This window comes from Glandiceps talaboti, chromosome 11 (assembly GCF_964340395.1).
Source record: "Glandiceps talaboti chromosome 11, keGlaTala1.1, whole genome shotgun sequence".
In the NCBI taxonomy this organism is placed as follows: Eukaryota; Metazoa; Hemichordata; class Enteropneusta; family Spengelidae; genus Glandiceps; species Glandiceps talaboti.
The window spans coordinates 6,928,408-6,948,758 of NC_135559.1; the positions used below are offsets into that span (position 1 = coordinate 6,928,408).

At 37.5% G+C, this 20,351-nt stretch overlaps 1 protein-coding gene across 1 annotated transcript in view; it reads right to left on the reverse strand.

Moving 5' to 3' along the window:
- Window positions 1-201: 201 nt before the first annotated feature.
- The window catches only part of LOC144442435 (uncharacterized), a 21,044-nt gene continuing 894 nt past the window's right edge, over window positions 202-20,351 (reverse strand). The window contains exons 1-5 of the mRNA XM_078131782.1: window positions 19,572-20,351; window positions 7,460-7,531; window positions 2,343-2,523; window positions 1,450-1,589; window positions 202-1,213 (exon numbers count right to left, since the gene is read on the reverse strand). The exon at window positions 19,572-20,351 is cut by the window's right edge and continues 894 nt beyond it. Coding sequence (XP_077987908.1) covers window positions 878-1,213; window positions 1,450-1,589; window positions 2,343-2,523; window positions 7,460-7,531; window positions 19,572-19,760 — 918 coding nt within the window. The 5' untranslated portion in view covers window positions 19,761-20,351 and the 3' untranslated portion in view covers window positions 202-877. The remainder of the gene's footprint in view (window positions 1,214-1,449; window positions 1,590-2,342; window positions 2,524-7,459; window positions 7,532-19,571) is intronic.

The window sequence follows — 20,351 nt, forward strand, 5'->3', positions numbered from 1 at the left end:
ATCTAATTAATCACGTATACCATAAGTTTTTAAAAAATGGTACGGAACAATATTGTCTAAACAATATGCGAGAAATAGCATCTAAAGAGAAACAAACATAATAACTTTATGTTTGGGAGTAAAATAAATCCACACCAGCAAGTGATGAAAACGTGTATACAGGACAATGCTAATCTTTTAATTCAGTTAACATTCCTTTTTTCTTTCTTTCTTTCTTTTTACAGAAATTGACAAATAGCTATTTGACAACAGTTTATGAAAACTATAGAAAAATTCATGAAAAGTACTCTAACAGAAATTAGATTCTGTCTGATAGGCAACAACCGATGAGTGATGTCACACATGGTACTGCCCTCTATAGTTGACTTCCATTGTTGCTATTGTCTTTTTTTTAAACACCTCTTCTGTGTGGCGTTTTTGGATTTAGCAGATCGTCCACTGCAGCAATTATCCAACCAACGAATCATCACAAATACATACTCAGTGTCAACATCACGTGGTGGAAACACGTTAACAGCCTTCCAAGTTCACAGCAAATGTAAATAGTTATTATTTCGCTGGTAATTATCGGTGGTAGCTATGGGCAACTTGAAATGCTTAAGTTTTAATGTTAATTGCTCATATTTTTTTTAATTCTTTAAAGCAAACTTGCAGACCTACCAGGTAGACTTTTGGTAACCTTAGGAATGGTTGCCATGAAAATATAAGACGTCGTCGTTATTTTACCAGCATGATAAAAATTACCCAGGAGAAATCTGTGTCGGCAGCCAATCTCCACACCATAAGGCTAGTCAGAATATGTGGATATATTAGTCTTTTTTTTAAATATTTCGTGCAACTCATGATCATTGCTTCGATCAATGTTGCACACACATATTCATATCTGCGTTTCCTGGCCGATACAAGTAAACCCATTGGCACAGGAACAACTACACGTCCTTTGCAATGTTTGGTTGCAATGACAATTGTTAACATGGTTACCATGACAATTATTTACATATCCATTTTGTACATCATGCAGTAGATTTAATCTAGGGTCAATGAACCCTTGTTCACAGCAGTCCAGCCTTCTTCCACAGGTGAGACCGCCACCTAGATTATTGTTCGTATTTCCATTTGTGATTCCGCAAATTGATCCTGTGCTTTGTAACGTTCCAGAAGCAGAGGAGGGTGGGTGTATGTTCCTACTTCCGTTTATAGTACTGCTGAGGAGCTGAAATTTTGAAAAAGAAGGAGAGATTTTCAAGGAATCATACCATGCACAAGCCAAGTTGAATAAAAAAAAATATGGAGCTATAAAGATTACATAGGATTATTCTTTTGTTTTTGAACAACTTCTGCTAAAGCTCTGCCAGACAACTGTGTGTTTTGCACACCTAACTGGTCCTTTAAACCATGGTAACAGAACGTCATCAAATCTCTACGGCTAAACCAAGATTCTCTACTCACCTGGGATTCGGTGGGATCCGATGGAAGATGTCTGATAAATATACTGTAGGCGTAGAGGGATAGAAGGAGTCCACTGACTACTGTACTAATACAGAGACTACACAACACTAGATTGGTAAGAAGCAGACTGTATACATGACCTAGCAATAAAAAAAGCATACAACAGACATAGCGATATTAGATTGTTGGTAAACTGCAGTGTTCGACTTTGCAGGTTGTTTTTCACTAAGGTGGCTCGTAAGTGTCAGCGTTAACTTAGAAGAAATCCATACAAAGTACAAAGTTTCAACATTGTCGTCGACACCAAAAGTTTCAACCCTTTCAACTAAAAGTGAGCCCCCAACGACCAATCTTTTAGTCTAAGTTGCGAGACGAAAGATTCTTACATCCACAATATCTGTATAGAGTAAAGGCGTCAGAAATAACAGTCTTGAATTGTTTCTGCATACTTTGATCACAAATAATCAAACCCACTCTCCAATGTCGACAAAGAGGGTCACACTTTTGTTCCCCGTCCTAGGGAAAAGAATTTTAAAAGCTGCCCTAGCTGTATCTGGTGTATTATTTTTTTTCGATCAGACAATCAATAATATATTCACTGAAAATTATTAAAATATTAATAATCATACGTTGTACATTTGATTAGAGGTCAATTTTTATCCATAAATAGTACAATGTGATGATTTCGGGTGCAGACCGAAAACTCAATTTAGATTGTATCATATTACGTGCATAGGTACACAAATACGTTTAACCTCAGATAATTCAATATTGTTCAAAAGGTACAATATTTCAGCAAGTAAGGCATTTTGTCCAACATTCAAAAAAAGGGAACCAGTCACGTTGCAAGTGTTAGTGTAGCTTAAAGAGTGACGTTTTGCACATCATCTTACCCGTTATAATATGGCAGGATTCGAGCTTTAAGAATATTGCACTACCGCATACACACTGAGTTGGTTCGTCCTGATGGTAACACCCATACTGTTTGATATCTATCCACATTGGGTAGGTAAAAATACAAGCACACGAACACACACCAACAGCTAACACTGTGCAACTCAAAAACACTGCAAGCTGAAATAAAAAAAAAACGAAATATTTCTTATATCAAACTCTGTTTTGGAATTTTTTGGGTCATTTGTTGATAAGCGACACCTAAATCAAACGATACATTTTTTTGGAAAGAGAAAACAAAATTACAGATATACATGATAGCCGAGAAAACATGCCATAGTCAAAAATGTCTTCATTAGGGTGGTATTTGACGGTTAACTTTCACGCTCGGGGATCACTTGATTGCTTTGGTCCCTATTGGTAATACATTCAAAACGCCGTTTACATGTCTACTACTACTCATTTGAAACAGTTATCTAGCCTATATTTCTATATTTTTAACTCGCCGAAAATCAGTCTCCACAACAAACAGCTGAACTTTGAAAGTTAATGAATTGCACATCAAAAGGGCCAAACAAAATTTACACAAATCGTGCTATTGCAGATATAAGCCGCATCTGACAACTTTCAATTTGACTGCGCCCGCCCAGTTAAAACGCAACACTGCAACGATATTTGATTGACAATCGGTATATTAAAGTTGCGTCGTTTCATCGACTACGGGTCTGGAGTCTGGGCGCCCAAACACATGACCAGGTCACGTGACGTGTTAATTAAAAAGAGAAAGTATATCATTTGTTACAGCAAATAAAGCTTTGCCACTCACAATCCCAACCACTGTGTCAACAAGAAACCACCAACACATATCGTACGTTTTGTCTTTATTGTTCAAAGACTGTTTATATTTCCGTTGAGTCTATTTTTTTCTTTTGTAGTCATGTTGTATGTGTTCCGTTCCTCAGGGGTTGTTCTACAAGCTAAGGTCAGACTGTGTAAGTCTTGAGTGATCCATGCACACCGAATTGGCACGGTGCCAACATAAGCTAATTATCATCAGGAATGATTGAAATGAGTGACAGTATCAATTCTATGTTACTATTACTGACATGGCGGCTACCATACGGTTTATTGACAGACCTCGGAATAACCCAGAAGACCAGACACGTTTTGCTGTTTCTGTGGCTCCACTGCACTAATTGGTTATTACAATGTGGCTGGTACCGTTATGATCAAGACGACAGTTGCAACACAAACACTACGTCTTACAAAAATTAAATCACGGCTCCAATTGAAATTAAGATCAAAATTACTTCTACTAAAATAACATGCAACATATCACAAGAGGGTATCATTGAAAAGATATAGTGATGACAAATATAACTGTGAGTTGAAGGTTAAAATGGTTCATCAAACAGACAGACAGACAGACAGACAGACAGACAGACAGACAGACAGACAGACAGACAGACAGGCAGGCAGGCAGGCAGACAGACAGACAGACAGACAGACAGACAGACAGACAGACAGACAGACAGACAGACAGACAGACAGACAGACAGACAGGTTGATAGACAGATTGATAGAGCGAGCGAGACAGATACGTGTATACAATAGGACAGACATGCGGACAGACACGGTCACACAGGAACAAGAAATAGCGACAGACAGACAGACAGACAGACAGACAGACACAGACAGACAGACAGACAGACGGACGGACGGACAGACAGACAGACAGACAGACAGTCAATTAATTAGTCAGTCAGTCAGTCAATCAGTCAGTCAGTCAGTTAGTCAGTCAGAGACGAGGAGAGACAGACGGATAGACAGAGATGGTGAATAACAGGAGAGACAAACAGAAACCGACATCGATGAAGCGTTCAGACAAACAGAAACATTTCTTTCTGACTAAAAATGTCACCAAAGAATATATGGGCCGCATTTTAGAATGTTCTCCACATAGCATGCAGGTATCCACATAAAGTTTAGTATGTACCAAGAAATAAACACGAATTAGATCATAGAAGAAGAATGACAACACCACTCATACAAAAAAAAAAACATTTCAATAAAAACTTTGTTACTGTAACAGTGGCTACATATGCACAATATTAACATGGTTTCTTTAACGGCGTTGAGATGATTAATTTCTTAGTTAGAGGCTCAATTCGATATCGTTATAAGCAACCGCCTTCATTCTCGGCCGTCTACTTGTCATTGCAATTAACTTAGCGCATTAGAAAGGACGAGTCTACATTAAGGTCTAACTGCAACAAAGTCCACTTCGGGGCAACCCTACGTATCTTACATCAATTTTAACACCAACACGGCAGTGTGCTGGAATGTCAACAATGAGACGGGCTCTTTAAGAAAAATAATACCCAAGAACTTATAGACCCGTTATTAATTGTGTAAAAATGTAGGCGGCGTCTTTCACACTAAAAGAAATTTGTCAAAATGTAGCGACGAATACTTGTTTGTATGTAAAGTCTGCACCTTCATTTTTCCTTGTTACTTTCCCCATTCCCAAAACAGCTGCAAATTTGATAAACTTTGTGTGTTTTAAGGACATGGAATGCAAACACGAATAGTCTGGAAATGATTTGCAATAAGCTTATGTCAAAACATTCGACAAAGTCTATTTACATACTAAAATGAATTGGTTCAATTTATGACACAGTAAATGCCCGGATGAGCAGACGAAATATTGCATACACTGTACAGGTTTGAATTTTAATATTTGATATCTAACACGAAATTGCCAAATAGAAGCATAGACAGTTGAGAAGAAAAAAGTTAGAACTTTTGTTGCTACGGCAGTGACCGTCCGTCGCTAGTTTCTCCTGTCCTGGTGTTAGGCAATGACGTCACTGCTTTCACTCAATTTATGGTTTCAATTAGCTGATGCATAGCATTCTACTAAATCTTTATGACAAGGATTGAGTAGTTGGTGTTTGCATTTTACTGGAAATCTACTCATTCTGTCTTCCTTTTTTGGAATTTCCTTAATATCCAAGGACGATAGAAAGATTTGAAAGGTAGAGTACCAATGTACAAGTATTAATCTGCGCATACAAGCAAGGAACGTTCTCTGGGGATGAATTCCACTCTTTTTACAGGTTGTTTTCAATTGTCCGGTCTCCACCCTATAGGAATCATTGTACCCCTTCTCTTCGTACTTTGCCCTTACTGCAAGCTCATAATTTTGCATCTACTCGACGGGTTACGACCATATAATTCTTAACAGAGATACTTATAATCTTAGCAAGTAAACTTAGCCGATTCAATCATAGATAATGCTTTTAATGAGACGGGTTTATATATAACAAATACACCTGTCTAACCTAGCATCCCATGACACAGTGCAAATATTGTAAAACAATCCAGAACTGTTAGCTATCAACATTGCAACCACCGCCAGTGCGTCCTATTTTCAAATTCACGCCAGGACGAATTCATACATAAAATATTATGGTTTTGCTGAATCAATTTTGAAAAATGAATAAGTTTATAAAAAAAATAGTCGAATTGGAAAAGAAAAATGAAACCATCGTCTACGATAAATAAGTAAAAAAAAAACGGCTATGTTAAAGCGTTAAAGTGTGCTACATACGGGACTTATACAAACGCAAATACTTGAATCTCCTGTGCATGTACTATCACCTAAACACAATACACACACGAGAATGGCTCACACACACATAACAACTCAACACGATAAAAGAGAGAAAAGTAGACCTCGGCATAAAAACTTGGCCATTTGAGTGTATTTTATTGTCTGAGGCACACTTTCGATCACACGCCTGTGTATATGAAAGGAAACTGACGAACAGAAACCATAAAATATAGATTTACATGTGTGTAATAGTATACAGGACGAAAACAAACTATGATATATCAATGAATTTCATTATGGAAACTGATATTTGAAATATGGCGACAATATCAATATGTCTGTAGTACTTGGGTATATGTAGAAAAATAACTGTACTGTCAGACTAGTTTCGCATGTCAGTGGGCTTTGACGAGACGTGTAATCATTTCATGTGACAACTTGTTATCTTTCAGAGGTCAATTTGACTGTATAGCATTAGTCATCATAGTCAATCTGTTTATCTTCCTTGATGACAATGAAAAAAGTAGAAAACATTAACAAACGCACACACACACACAGACACAAATATATATATACATTGTATATATATATATATATATAATGTATATATGTATATATATATAGTAAATAGTATCAAACTCGTAGAATAGAGTGCTCGATGCTAAGCACCAACTTACTTTGATTATATATGTATATATATGTGGGTGTGTATGTATGTATGTATGTATGTATGTATGTATGTATGTATGTATGTATGTGTGTGTGTCACACTGTGTGTATGTATGTATGTATGTATGTATGTATGCATGCATGTATGTATGTATGTATGTATGTATGTATGTATGTATGTATGTATGTATGTATGTATGTATGTATGTATGTATGTATGTATGCATGTATGTATGTAGCTTAAAGTGGTCGTATAGATGACAAAATGGTATTTATCATTTTAGATTTAATTCATTTCCTACTTGAAAAAATGTGTAACAGCATCAACCAAGTTTACGTTTGTAAATTTAGTTAAGATTGCAAAAGGCAAAAAAATTTTATTGTGCGCTCAAATAAAAAAAAAACATATCACAAATTGTTTTGTGTGCAATTTATTTAGTTACAAACAAATACGGTCTTGGAAAAATCATACGGAGTGAAAAATCACTTGGCTACGATTCTTCAAGGAACCTTCACGATTCATCCTTTTCTGAGTTGTGAGTAGCTTTATTCGACAGTCGTCTAGTTCTTATTGCTATTCCTGTTGATGTTCTCTACGGTCACTATAACACGTATACGAAACTAAACTATATTCGACAATAAAAAGATCGTTTGAAGGGATTTCAACAACTCTGATTTCCAGGGAACCCCCCCCCCACCCTCACAGGCGCATTCTACATGTTAAATGCATACAGTCCAATTAGGATGGCAACCTGGTTTGTTACCAAATCCTTGTAAAATATATAGTAACTGGAATGGTATGTATATGGAGTACAACTAAAAGTTACTTACCCTAACGTTACGTATCAGACCACGTGTTTTTGTCTTCGTTGAAAGCATTGCAAACCTGCCACAAACCATAACCTGCAAGAAAGTGCAAAAGACATCACATTTATAAGCAGGGTGGCCAAACATGACATACGTCAGCTAAAGTGGCACAAACTGAGTTTATAAGAGAGAGAGAGAGAGAGAGAGAGAGAGAGAGAGAGAGAGAGAGAGAGAGAGAGAGAGAGAGAGAGAGAGAGAGAGAGAGAGAGAGAGAGAGAGAGAGAGAGAGAGAGAGAGAGAGAGAGAGAGAGAGAGAGAGAGAGGTGTTAACTAATCTTCATCACATGTACAAATCTTTGTGAATGTTGGGATGGTCTGATGCTGAGCTAAAATGAAATTTATATAACCATCAAACACCTACTAAACTTTCGTACCAAAGTGTTACTGTTGGTTTAGCGTAAGATTTCAGCTGAACAGAACGACGATTAATTTCACGTCAACTGGCCTACATTGTAAAAGCCAATGGTTGTCTTTCTATGATTACAGAAGCTTCACATTTGGTAAAATTTTGGATAAAATGTACAGCAATCTGTTATCAATGATATATAACAGCCATACTAACTCTGAGTTCAGTAAGTGATGACATCACGTGTCATGTATCCTACTTGTCAAGGGTATCTCCTTCAAAACTAATCACTTTGAAAACAAATACGGTGTGAAAAGACATAAACATAGACATATCGTAGATAAGTCAGATCACATGACTTCGCTAGACGGGCACACCATATTTTATCAACATTTATGTTTATGTACGTTTTACTCTGAGTCTTACGTGCACAGGTCGCCGGATATGAGTTTTGGTAGGTGTGCGTTTTCGGTGTAGTAGGTCGATTATTATTAAAGATGATAATACAGCTTACATCAATTAGCTAGTCGAACAAGTGTTTGTTGTCATCCGGTTGAATTAATATCTTGATTTAAACAATTTTTTTTTACTGAAATCCCCAGATAAAATTTCATTATCAACCTTTACTATTATTCTGACGTTTACATTTTCTCTAGCTACTTCATCTCTGTCATTCATTTGATAAAGTTTGAAGTGAAGTGTGAACCACTATTATGTTAATAAGTGAAATGATTAATTAGGTGGAATTCTGGAAGTTGGGAGGTGGGCAAATGGATGGATGGATGGATGGATGGATGGATGGATGGATGGATGGATGTCTGCATGGATGGATGGATGGATGGATGGATGGATGGATGGATGGATGAATGAATGAATGAATGGATGGATCGATGGATGGATGGATGGATGGATCGATGGATGGATGGATGGGATAGTAAGTGGGGGTGGGTGGATGGATGGATGGATGGATGGATGGAAGGAAGATTGAGTGTATGGATGGATGTATGGATGGATGAATGAATGAATGAATGAATGAATGAATGAATGGATGGATGGATGGATGGATGGATGGATAGGTGGATGGGTGGACAGGTTGGAACAGTTGGTGTATATTTGAGTAGTTGACTGTAGGTCTGAATATATATATACGTACGACAATAGTTTGAATCTTTGCATGTACATTGAAACATGTTCGTTACCATCACCTGGGAAATGCCAACAGATATATATGCCTATTCCTGTCAACAAATCCCCCGCCACGTAAATGTGATCATGACAAGGTACTTCACAATGTGTGTTTTCTTAGCTAAATAATGTACATGGTCTGTGTTCGTCATCGTTCACTACCCATGGCGTCAGTAGATGTCTATATACTAGTAGTCACCCACACACTCCCTGGACTGTTGATGGACATGCATGGCTTGTGTCGTTCTTTCATTGCAAATCTACCATGGCATTTACTGATAAACAACAACAACAGCCAAAACAACAACAACAAAACATCAGCAGTAGCAACAACAACAGCAACATCAATACTAACATCAACAACATCCCCGAGACTTTTTGAAGGACGATTACCGCCGCCATGCTAATTGGTTATGTGGACATCCGACTATGGCTATTCATAGAAACGGGTGCCTAAAAACCACCACTTTAAGAAACATTCATTCGGTAATGGCGTGTTCTAAAATGAGCGTCAGATTGCAAATACCGCGGCGATTTCTGTAAACAGTTTTTAATTGACGATAATGACATTCTAGTTAAGGCACTACGATTAGAGTATTCTGAATGACATACAAAAAATGAAACTATCGAATAATGAGTTAGTTAGAGCCGAGGAGACTGACATTCAGATCCACAGAATGTCTTCGCATTGAAATCGTACTTCATCGTGTTAAATTGTATACTTCTTCTTGACGTACAATGATTGGTAAACAACCACACACTATCTAATCTATGGCTGAGTGGCCACCATTATACAAACCGTACGTTGCACTATTTAGAACTCGTTACACCTGTTGGCGCCTAAGAAAACCAAATTTTGGCGTCTACAAGTCGTGACACGGTTCTTTTAATTTGTAGCGTGGAGACTATTTGTCGTGCAGACACGGTGATTCCATTTTCACAACTACCAATTTCTTAGATGTAACGTATTTATCAATAGTTTAACAGCCGCAGACGACAGGCGGCCATTTCCCGCTAAAAATTGGTGTATTTGTGTTTGAAAATAATCAGAGAAGGTGTTTGGGTCCCACGATAAATAACGTATATCGGCCATTTCTGTGTACTGTATTTGTCAATACTTTAGGAGACGCAGACGACAGGCGGCTATTTCCCGCTATGTTTTAGTACAAAACATCCAGAGAAAGTGTTTTTGTCCCACGACAAGAAATAAACGTAAAACGGCACACCCTCTTGCTTGTGAAATGTGAATCTGACCTCATTATGGCCCTGTTGGCGTTGTAAGTATGGCTGTCAATATTCATGATATTGTATGACTTGGATGGGTGGAAGAAGGGGTCATATGCCGAATATATAGTATACACAGATAAGCTTACAAAACAGAATTTAGATCGGTGACAGGAAATCATGACCACATGTGACACGCTATCTCCACTTCATAAAAACTCTCTACTAGTGTGTCAGGCACTCTTCAGCAAACAATGGATATTTTACTAGCACACATCAATCACTTTTCTGGCATTACCTCAGTATACATATACTGTAGTCTAAGAATGGGTGTTTGACGTAAAAAAATAGTTCAGACCCTTCGTTGGGTGGATCATGACAGTCACACAGTGTCCCCTCAGCACGCATTTGTGGTAAACGTGTGCCATGAGGACATGCATGTAGTCAAGATCATCCACACCAAGTTATGAATCATTTAGACGGTATTTTAGAAATCAATACTAAACACTTTAAATAACTTAACATACACGTAATTCCATAGAGTTAAGTCTTTTACATTTTACGAGATGGTAAACGGTGGAACATCCTCATTCAAACTATCAGTTGCCACGGTTCTTGATCATGGAAAGGTGTGGGGTCCTTTCATTCTATTGAAAAACTAGATGATAGAAGTTAGTTGTCTGAATTAAAAGAAATATTTTAAAAAGCTTTAAAGGTTTATTTTAAAAATCCCAAGACTATGCCCTCATTACACAGACGATGAAAAGAAAATGCACAACTACTTGTACACAAAACCATTACAAGTTTAGTCCTTTTATTCTTCCTTTCTTTAGTGATGGGTGACTTTTCCGGTTCTCGTTGTGTAATATGTTTATCTATTACTATGGCTAGATCTGGTAATGGGATTGTCACCCTCATCTCACCACTGGGTACTAGGTGTAACCGTATAGTTATCCAGTTATACATTGTACACCTTACTATTTCGGGAAAATGTGGTCGGTGGTGGCCCCAAAAGAAAACATGTTAACATTTCGTGTTTGGGCTAAGTTCGGAGTTTGGTGTTGTGATGTGAAACAACAGAAATTCGACTAGCGTTGTTTACCTTATCTATGAATACAAATTATCTTGTGAGAATTTAAGATACCGATTTTGAAAATATCATATTTTAGAACATACTTGCTATCATCGTTTACTGAATTTATATAAGATTTGAAAAGTCTGAGGTTCAAATCTGTAGTATTTCATGATAGAAGTATGTTGTACTGTTATTGAAATTCAGAAACTGCCAATGTGATAAAAGTTTTCCAGACTCAAATCGGTGAACGTTATCTGTATAACGTCACAGTTGAGGAGTAATTATCCCAGAGACCTGTCTTGGTGTTAATATCTCAAGAAGCTGTTCACCAGAGACTTGCTTTGGTATAATTACTATCTCAAAGCTGTAAGCCAGTGACTTGGCTTGGTGTCAATATATCAAGAAGCTGTACATTATTAGAGACTTGTCTTGGTGTTACTATCTCAAGAAGTTGTGTACCAGAGACTTGTCTTGGTGTTACTATCTCAAGAAGTTGTGCACCAGAGACTTGTCTTGGTGTTGCCATCTCAAGACGTTGTGCACCAGAGACGTGTCTTGGTGTTGCCATCTCAAGAAGCTGTACATTAGAGACTTGTCTCGGTTTTTCTATCTCAAGAAATTAACTTCTTTACACCAAGCCGAGGCAGTCTGAAGGCATATGCACAGAAAATAACTTGTTTTGAATTTGAAGTTACCATAAACACTTCTGCTAAATCTTAGTAAATCCTATATAAACCTAATGAAGTAATCACAGCCCCACGTCACTTAAAATTAGGAGGATAACCAATTCGATCCACTTAGATTTCAGAGTTATTTCAAATTCAAAACAGATTTCCGTTCTTCAAAAGACGTAAGTCTTGGCGTTGAAACAGGATCGATTCGTTAGATTTGAAAGTCAACGAGGAATCTCTGGTCTGATTTCACATGTAAGTTGATGTGCGTGTGATGTGTTAACACTTAAAGTAACAACGGCGAGTCTTAGTTACTGTCACAACCTTCTTTGTGTTTAGATACATGTACACGTAGTAAGACCATGTCAACTTAATTTTATTTGAACACGTAATAATTCCCTCAAATGAAAATAAAATAAAATAAAATAAAATGTACAGCGAATCAAAATTAAAAAGACAAGTTACATGTCAATTATTTGGGACAAAGCTGTATGTATATATGGAAGGACACACTTTAAGCAGTGTGAAGAAAAGAAGGTGTTTACCCAACTAGTGATATTCTTTACCGTTGAGATCTAGTGTTGTGCTCTCTAGTGAACGATGTGTGTGATTCTGCGTCTCTGTGTTTGTATTTACTCGTGTACAGGCTTTAGCAGCGAGTGTGATATTTCATCAAACTGTTCCCTCAAGCTGGCTTTATTTATGGTGTCCCCTCTAGTTAGCGTTTAAGCTTAGACGTGTGACTCGTTACCCCCAAGCACCGTACCCTAGCTTGCATCGAACCATTGAATATACGGTGTTTAGGAAGGAGGCAAAGTTTCCTTGTTGGGATTATGTTGAAGATGGAGGAAAGCCTGACACGCTTTGCTCTCAGATAACTGTATGCTAAAGTCACTCTTACATTCACACTCAGCAAGGGTATGATCAATATCTTCGTGACCTCCCCGGGTCATCTTCTACCAAATAATTAAATCATTAGGGCCAGGAATGTGTAACTGGGGTGCCAGCATATTGGATATCATCAACTCATTGTTCAGTCAAGCAGAAAAGAAACAGACACACTCTAAAAATAAAGTGCTAATTAATATCAATGAAAGTCGCCGTGCACACGGTGTATGTGCGAACGAGTTATTACCTAGCAACGACCTTGGTCGCTGGTCCTCCATTTAGTCAAGCTTCTGTGGACATTGGGCATGGGAAGTCCTGGTTAATAAAGCCTCAGTGATTGCATATAACAGATTTTCCTACTGGTGAACTACAGCCAAAATCTAAGAAGAAACATTATTTTTTTTTTTGTTTAAAAACGGTTCCATGTGCTACTGCCCAATTCAACAATTGCAATTTAGTGTAAAAAAAAAAGTTCCACATTACACTTGCCAAAAGTGCCCATAAATTTGTTGTCTAAACTTAAAATATGCTCAGTACTCTAACGAAAAGGAGATTGCGTTCACAACAACAATGTTTTGCCTACCGGCGGGAAGAAATAACAAAAAATAGGCAAGTAGGAAAATTATTTAATCGGCGTTCTTCGGGACGGGTTTACAGTTTCAAATTTAGATTCAGAATTGACATTATATTCATGTCAAAATATGCGACACCAAATTTGTCGAATTGGCATTACATTCATGTCAAAATATGTGACACTAAATTTGTCGAATTGATACTGGATTCATGTCAAAATATGTAATAACTTTGTCATGACCAAGGATTGTGTATAAGTTCTTGCTTGTCCAGTGCGAGTCACAACTCCTGCTTGTGCAACAAGAGGAAACTATAATTTTACGTGTAGACAAATACCACATTCACATCCCGAATAACAGCACCAAACTAACCCACTGTGTGTATGTGTGTGTGTGTGTGTGTGTGTGTGGCATTGATGTATTATAAATTCAGTAAACACATTGATATTGAAACAATACAAATTCGTGTTGCAAGGAAAGTTGGTGTCTGAAACCGTACTTGTCTGGTTTGACCAAAATTTTACTCGCGTCGCTATTTTTTATCGTCTGTCTCGACAAAAGTTTAAGTTTACTAAATTTTGTTACATTTTAAACCTTCTAAGAATGCAGATCACACTAAAAGTAGCTGACGCAATGCGAAAATGTAGCAGTGTTGATAAAATTATTGTAACACCAGATAAAATGTAGCAGATAGAAGATTTTGTCTACTCAAAGTCAGATGAAGATTTACTTCAGGTTTACTAGCTTCTATTGTATGTACCGACGATATAATGAGGTGGTTGCCATCAACTACATGTCGATGAAGACTGTGACGTAGATATGTACCGTGACGAGAGAAAACTGAGACGCCATAAATTGACAACAGCTGTAACTACATCACTGACTATAATAACGTTCAAAGTGTATACATCATACTGTATCTAACAAATTAATAACCTGTCTGTCCAGTAGAAGACCAGTACTACGATCACAACTCTTTAACGTCACTAACATAAACGTACATAAGTCAAATCTGTAGATTACCTAATGAAATACAAGTTCACATTTGAAAGTTACGATGCCACACCTTGTTTTGCAGTGGCAAAGGCTCTTTGCTTAACGGCAACCTATTTTAAGCAGTTCCCGCCAAAAATAATGCGATCAAAATTTTCGTCTGGCAAGAAGATTTTTAAAAAGTTGAAGTTTATTTTGGTCTGAAATGATGAAGATGGTTAAACATATGATAACTATATCATATTTGATATTGAAAGGTGGTAAAATTAGTGTCAAAATACTCATAAATGGAGTCGATATATTTTCAAAGATGTTCACAGGGTGACAATATTCAAAGTTTAAGGACACTTCATGGTAATGGCTCACAAAAATTAGCACATACGGAGTTTCTTGTAACCCTATATATCGTACATCTGAGTTGATTGTGGACAAGGACAGGGCTGTAATCATGGACCAAACTTTGTTTTGAATTCGACAATAATGAAACAAAAGTTTGATTTGTAATTGGGGTCTTGAAAGTATTCTACCACAAATTGAATAAAACGACGGAAATATCAACGGTGTGTTTTATTTAGATAACATGGGTACTAAACATGTAAAGTATAGAACTGCCAAAACGACAACTCATCAAAGAAAACCATCTCAGCTATACCAACAACAGTGACACCTCGTAATGACAGAACGATCTGTGTCGTATTATTAGCTGCCCGTGACGAGGTCACTGAATGTCTTTGCTGGTAACAATATTTTAATCAGTTCTAACTAGCTGTATAGGCTAGCTGAATAAGACGTCCTCGTGTTGTCACTTCGTAGGGGACAAAGTTTAGAACTCTCAAGAATTTGTTGTGAACAAACAGCAACTGTCTAATGAGAATAAGATGGTAGAAGAGCTCAAGCTGTCACTCCACTTCGACCTCAAAGATGTACGCAATTCCATTAAATTGGAATTAGGGACATCTCACATTTTCACTTCAGATTGCTACACTAATCTTTCTAAACTCCGACTGTAGTGATTTATCATCGTTGTGAAACACAAAAGCATCATCGTAAAAATATGAACCAGTTTACGGTATTGTACAACATCTCGTTATTATTTTTCGTCACGTCATCGCAGAAATATGTTATGGCTTGAGAATGTGATTTATGCACGTATTAATGAAATTCGAAAACAATTATTCTGTAAGATTAAGTCTCTCTCTCTCTCTCTCTCTCTCTCTCTCTCTCTCTCTCTCTCTCTCTCTCTCTCTCTCTCTCTCTCTCTCTCTCTCTCTATCTCTGGGGATGAAACTTTCCTTTTCCTGTTCCATCACTCAGCTTATACTCTGAATTGCTGAAATATTTTGGTAACCAATCACAAACACAGGTTTGTCATGCACAAGTAACCAATCACAAACACCATACCACAGATTTGTCATGTTTACAAAGTAACCAATCACAAACACCATACCACAGGTTTATCATGCAGTATGTACAATGTAACCAATAACAAACATTATACCCCAGTTTTGCAATGTCATGTAGACAGGGTAACCAACCGAAAACAGTATACCACAGGTTAAAATTTTTCATGTGACAAGGTATGCAATCAAAACACTATGCCACATGGCTGTCTTGCGATTTGTACAACCAATCAAAAACGGCATATCGTATGTTTTTGTAGCTGCGTGTAAAATTTAACCAATCAAAAAATAAGCAAATACAAAAAATACCTGATTGTACAAAGTAACCAATCAAAACCGTAATATCACAGGTTTCAAAACAAGTCAAAAAGCAACAAGACGAGGCTGGGAAATAAAACTCTAGACATTTGTAACAGCTACGAAATTTCAAAATCAAGTTGTGTTGTGCCAAAATCTACCGAATGATTATGATTTTGTACACCATTCATTCTCTTTAAGTTTTAATACAGAAAATGTTTGTATTATGAACACTGTTACAGCTAGATTTGTATATCAATTGCTTGAATTAGGAAGTTAATTACTGGTAAGACACAAGTCCGAAATTCATTTTAATTGTGCCAAAATTGTGGAAAAGGTTAAAATTTTGCACGTGTCTAAATTTTAGCGGGAAAGTTGTTGGTGTGATCGCGGAATAGTGGCTGGTTTGATAGGGGTTAAGAATGCTAAACCAGGTGTGAAGCAATAAACTAGGAAACTAGTTAGCCACAACATGTGACGTAGCTGACTCGGATAAATAGAAGGACTCGACCGGGCGTTCACCAATTCACTAGTGTACGTGTGTTGTGACATCAAATGTTATAAATTTGATGTGATGACCAAATATGAAAGACCGTATGAGGGGATGATTTACCGATTTCACAGCAATAGACGAAACCACAAGATATAGCACGATCATTTATAGCCGCAAGCCAGAATAACGTTTCCGCTCTCGCAAAAAAAGGGACCGTGTTTTACCGTAACTTACCGCAAAGAGGGCTGACGGTTTTACGACGGCAGGACGTTTTGTACTGTATTATAGCATACGGTCTCGTTAAAAATGTTGAAAAGGTGAACATTTTGTGTAACACGGTTGTGTACTCACTACCCCTCTAGTATTTGAAAGAAAAATAATGCCTGTATGAAGTGGAAGAATTACTTTCCAAAGAAGTAAGACAATCTCGTATGCATAACAATGGAAGACACGTCTATTTGCAAATCGTATGTTCTCCCAATCAAACATTTGTTTTTGAGTGCTTGCTAGACGGTGGCCGGGTTAGGTGCAAATATGTGTTTATCTACTTAATTGTTTACTATTTATTTTTCTATTCTATGCTGTTTTGAAACAGCTTTAGTCGAGCTCTACAAATACAGTTAACCGCCATGACAGTAAGGCTGAGTAAGACCCGTCCTGAAATTTGAAATTGAAATGTGCAAACCTTGTTCGATGAAATTTGAACTCGGACGTGGCCATTTTTCACAGTTCGTTTATCACGAAGAGGTTAAAATCCGAGACGTTTGGGACAAACACGATAGCATTTTGGATATGTTTTAGCAGTTTTTGAGTAACTGTTATAACAAAGTTACTGGGGCATTTATATAAATGCAATACTCAGACGACCACGAAATTGTCTCACTGGTATATGTCAAGATACTGTGTAATTGTAACATGATTGCATTCGTCACATTCTGTTGCCAGTTATGCTTTCGCTTACATTTCCATCTTGGTATGTCCACTTTGTATACGAGTCTGCAGAAGAAGACGTAATGTCTTTGAAAGATCATGCCTTTTTAACAACACATGTAGAGTGCTGAGATGTTATTTTTTTGTAATCATCGTATAATTCGTCATCATCATCATCATCATCATCATCATCATCATCATCATCATCATCATCATCATCATCATCATCATCATCATCATCATCATCAACAACAACAACAACAACAACAACAACATTATAGTTATGATGGTTAAGGGATATACTACGTTGTCAGTATTGCTATAAATGTCTGTAATATCCTGTCTATCCGAGTATACCATGACATGCCAGCCTTGCAGCCAAAGATACATTACGAATCCTATAGACAAAACCATAAATCAAATTGTGTAGACTTACAGTTTGGTGTATACGTTTCGGCTGTGGCAATATTTCCTACTCAAATCCTATTATTTTCATTCTATATCATACTTTCTTATCATCATCATTTTTCTTTGAGACTTTGGACGTCAAACTAGCGGTTGGCACCGTCAAATGATACAGTGTAAATAGTCCCTGACTTGACAGAATTCGAAGTTCATTTTGTTCTTGTACTGTTCACGTTGTATGTAATGAAGTCATTCATTATTCTTTCTTTCACCAATATAAGTAGATTTCGACAATTTCTGAAATTACAGCCTATAACCTTCGCTAATCGAATTAATTTCAGTTATATAAGCTTATTAGAATTGTTTACCAAAGTCAGGCTATATGGCTGAAGCTGGTGATCATCAGTTAGTTCCGATGTAACCGTTCGGCAAGTTCGATCCTCATCAAGCAAGGATTGTGCTTGCCCGGGTCTCGCTTACATTGGCAGATATATTGCAGTTTTTTATAGTGTCTAGATATGGGTCCTTATACTGTATGTTGCTTTGTATCAACATTCCGTAAAATGAGTTTTACATTTCGCGGCTCCAATTCTAAATTATTGTGTCAGCAAAAAGAATATTAGACACTGCTTTAATAGTAGTGACTAGAACACATACGTACGACTACACGGACCTATATACATGTTTTGACTGCAGCGTTGCCAAAAGAACTAACATCGAAAAACTGGATATCATCTCTAAAAACTGGGAGAGGGTAACTTAAAGAATAAGGCTTACAGCAAAGGCTGTGCTCAGATCTTGCTCAATTAAGGTGATATATGGCTTACGGTAGAATCAAGCTGAGATTCATTGTTTGTTTAGCAGTAAAATGTAAAAATATACGAGAGATGGCACGAGTTTTAAAGGTAGATGTCAGAGTTGGAAAATATACTGCAATATAGAAGAGATTAGCATTTTAAGTGCTGGCAGGATGACAGATTGTTTGCTGTATCAGTTATCAGCCTGTCGAAGATCGACCTGATCAGTTCACACAAATTTAAACAATAAAGAAACAAGGAGTTTGTGGTTACGTGCTGGTGAAAACTGAGCCGTGTTGAGAGAAATGTTATTGGAGCTGATCCATTTTGAACAAGGTGCTAAAATAAATAGAGCAAGTATCGAACAAAATCAAAGCAAATAAACATAGCGTAACGCAAACACTTAGCACGTGATTAAATAAACATAAGCACTCGTTTAAGCAAGAGTCAACAAACTGTGATACTCGACTCCACTTCTCGTGGGATTTACGAGTCTTCGATAAGCTATTCTCAATTTCTATTAACGTCTTTTGCAGGCAACTTGGTGATTTGATACCTACGTTGATTGAATGTGCACTATGCTTCATTGCTATAACGATTCCCCTGTATGTCAAGCGCTGAGTAGCCGTGACGAATACATAAGAATAGAAAGCCCATGGCATTACATTGAAGCCGCGGGCTCTCGTCAGTGGTGTAGAGAAGTAAACGGTTTCAAACGTAAAATACTAGTAGTAGTTGTGAAGTGGTAAACTGTCGGGAATATAGACTAGCTTGCTGTGAAACAATTGCAATTTACTCACCACGAAACCAGCCCAGAACGGTGTGACAAGAAGAGAGATTTGTGGAGGAATTACAAATGTTGATAAACCGGTAGCAACAAGGGCGAAGCCCATGATGATCTGGACGACACCGCATATGTTAGCAGCTCGGATAACGCATAGAATGCTCCAGTCTTCTCGCACGGACGACACACTTGTAGTGCTACTCATGTCATATATACTAGTACACAACACTGTCTTAGTTCAATTTGAAATTTCATGAAATGTGCAAAGACTGGACTTTTAACAGACAGAAGTTCGTTGTTCAATATTCTTGCTATTAAAGGTTGTACTGGGGACAATAGGTAGCCATTGACTAATGCCTTCAGTGCCCCAGGGACAGGCTTGTTTACTACGTTGTGCGAATTGTTCTCAATTGAAAATTGCAGTAAATGCGACTATGTCTTGACAGTTGTAGCCAGTATGTGGTACCCACCACTCTCCTGTGTCTGCATCCAGTGTTGTAATAAATCCCTTCGGTTTATGGTTACATTCACTCCTTCGCCTCAGATGGTCGTCATTAACTTTAAACCGGTGTGAACCTATCGAGTCTGAGGTCTTGACCGGTAACGATTTGAATGATTCACCCAAGTTGAAGGTACTGGTTGGTTAGCTGTGTACCACTTACACTGTGTCGCCTTTGCACCTGTGTTGTTTTGACAGAATGTCTCGACAGCTATTCCTTAATAAATGTACTGAAATCAATTCATCTATAAGACGTAAAGCCATAACTGAGATGCAATAAATGTCTTCGGCGGTGAC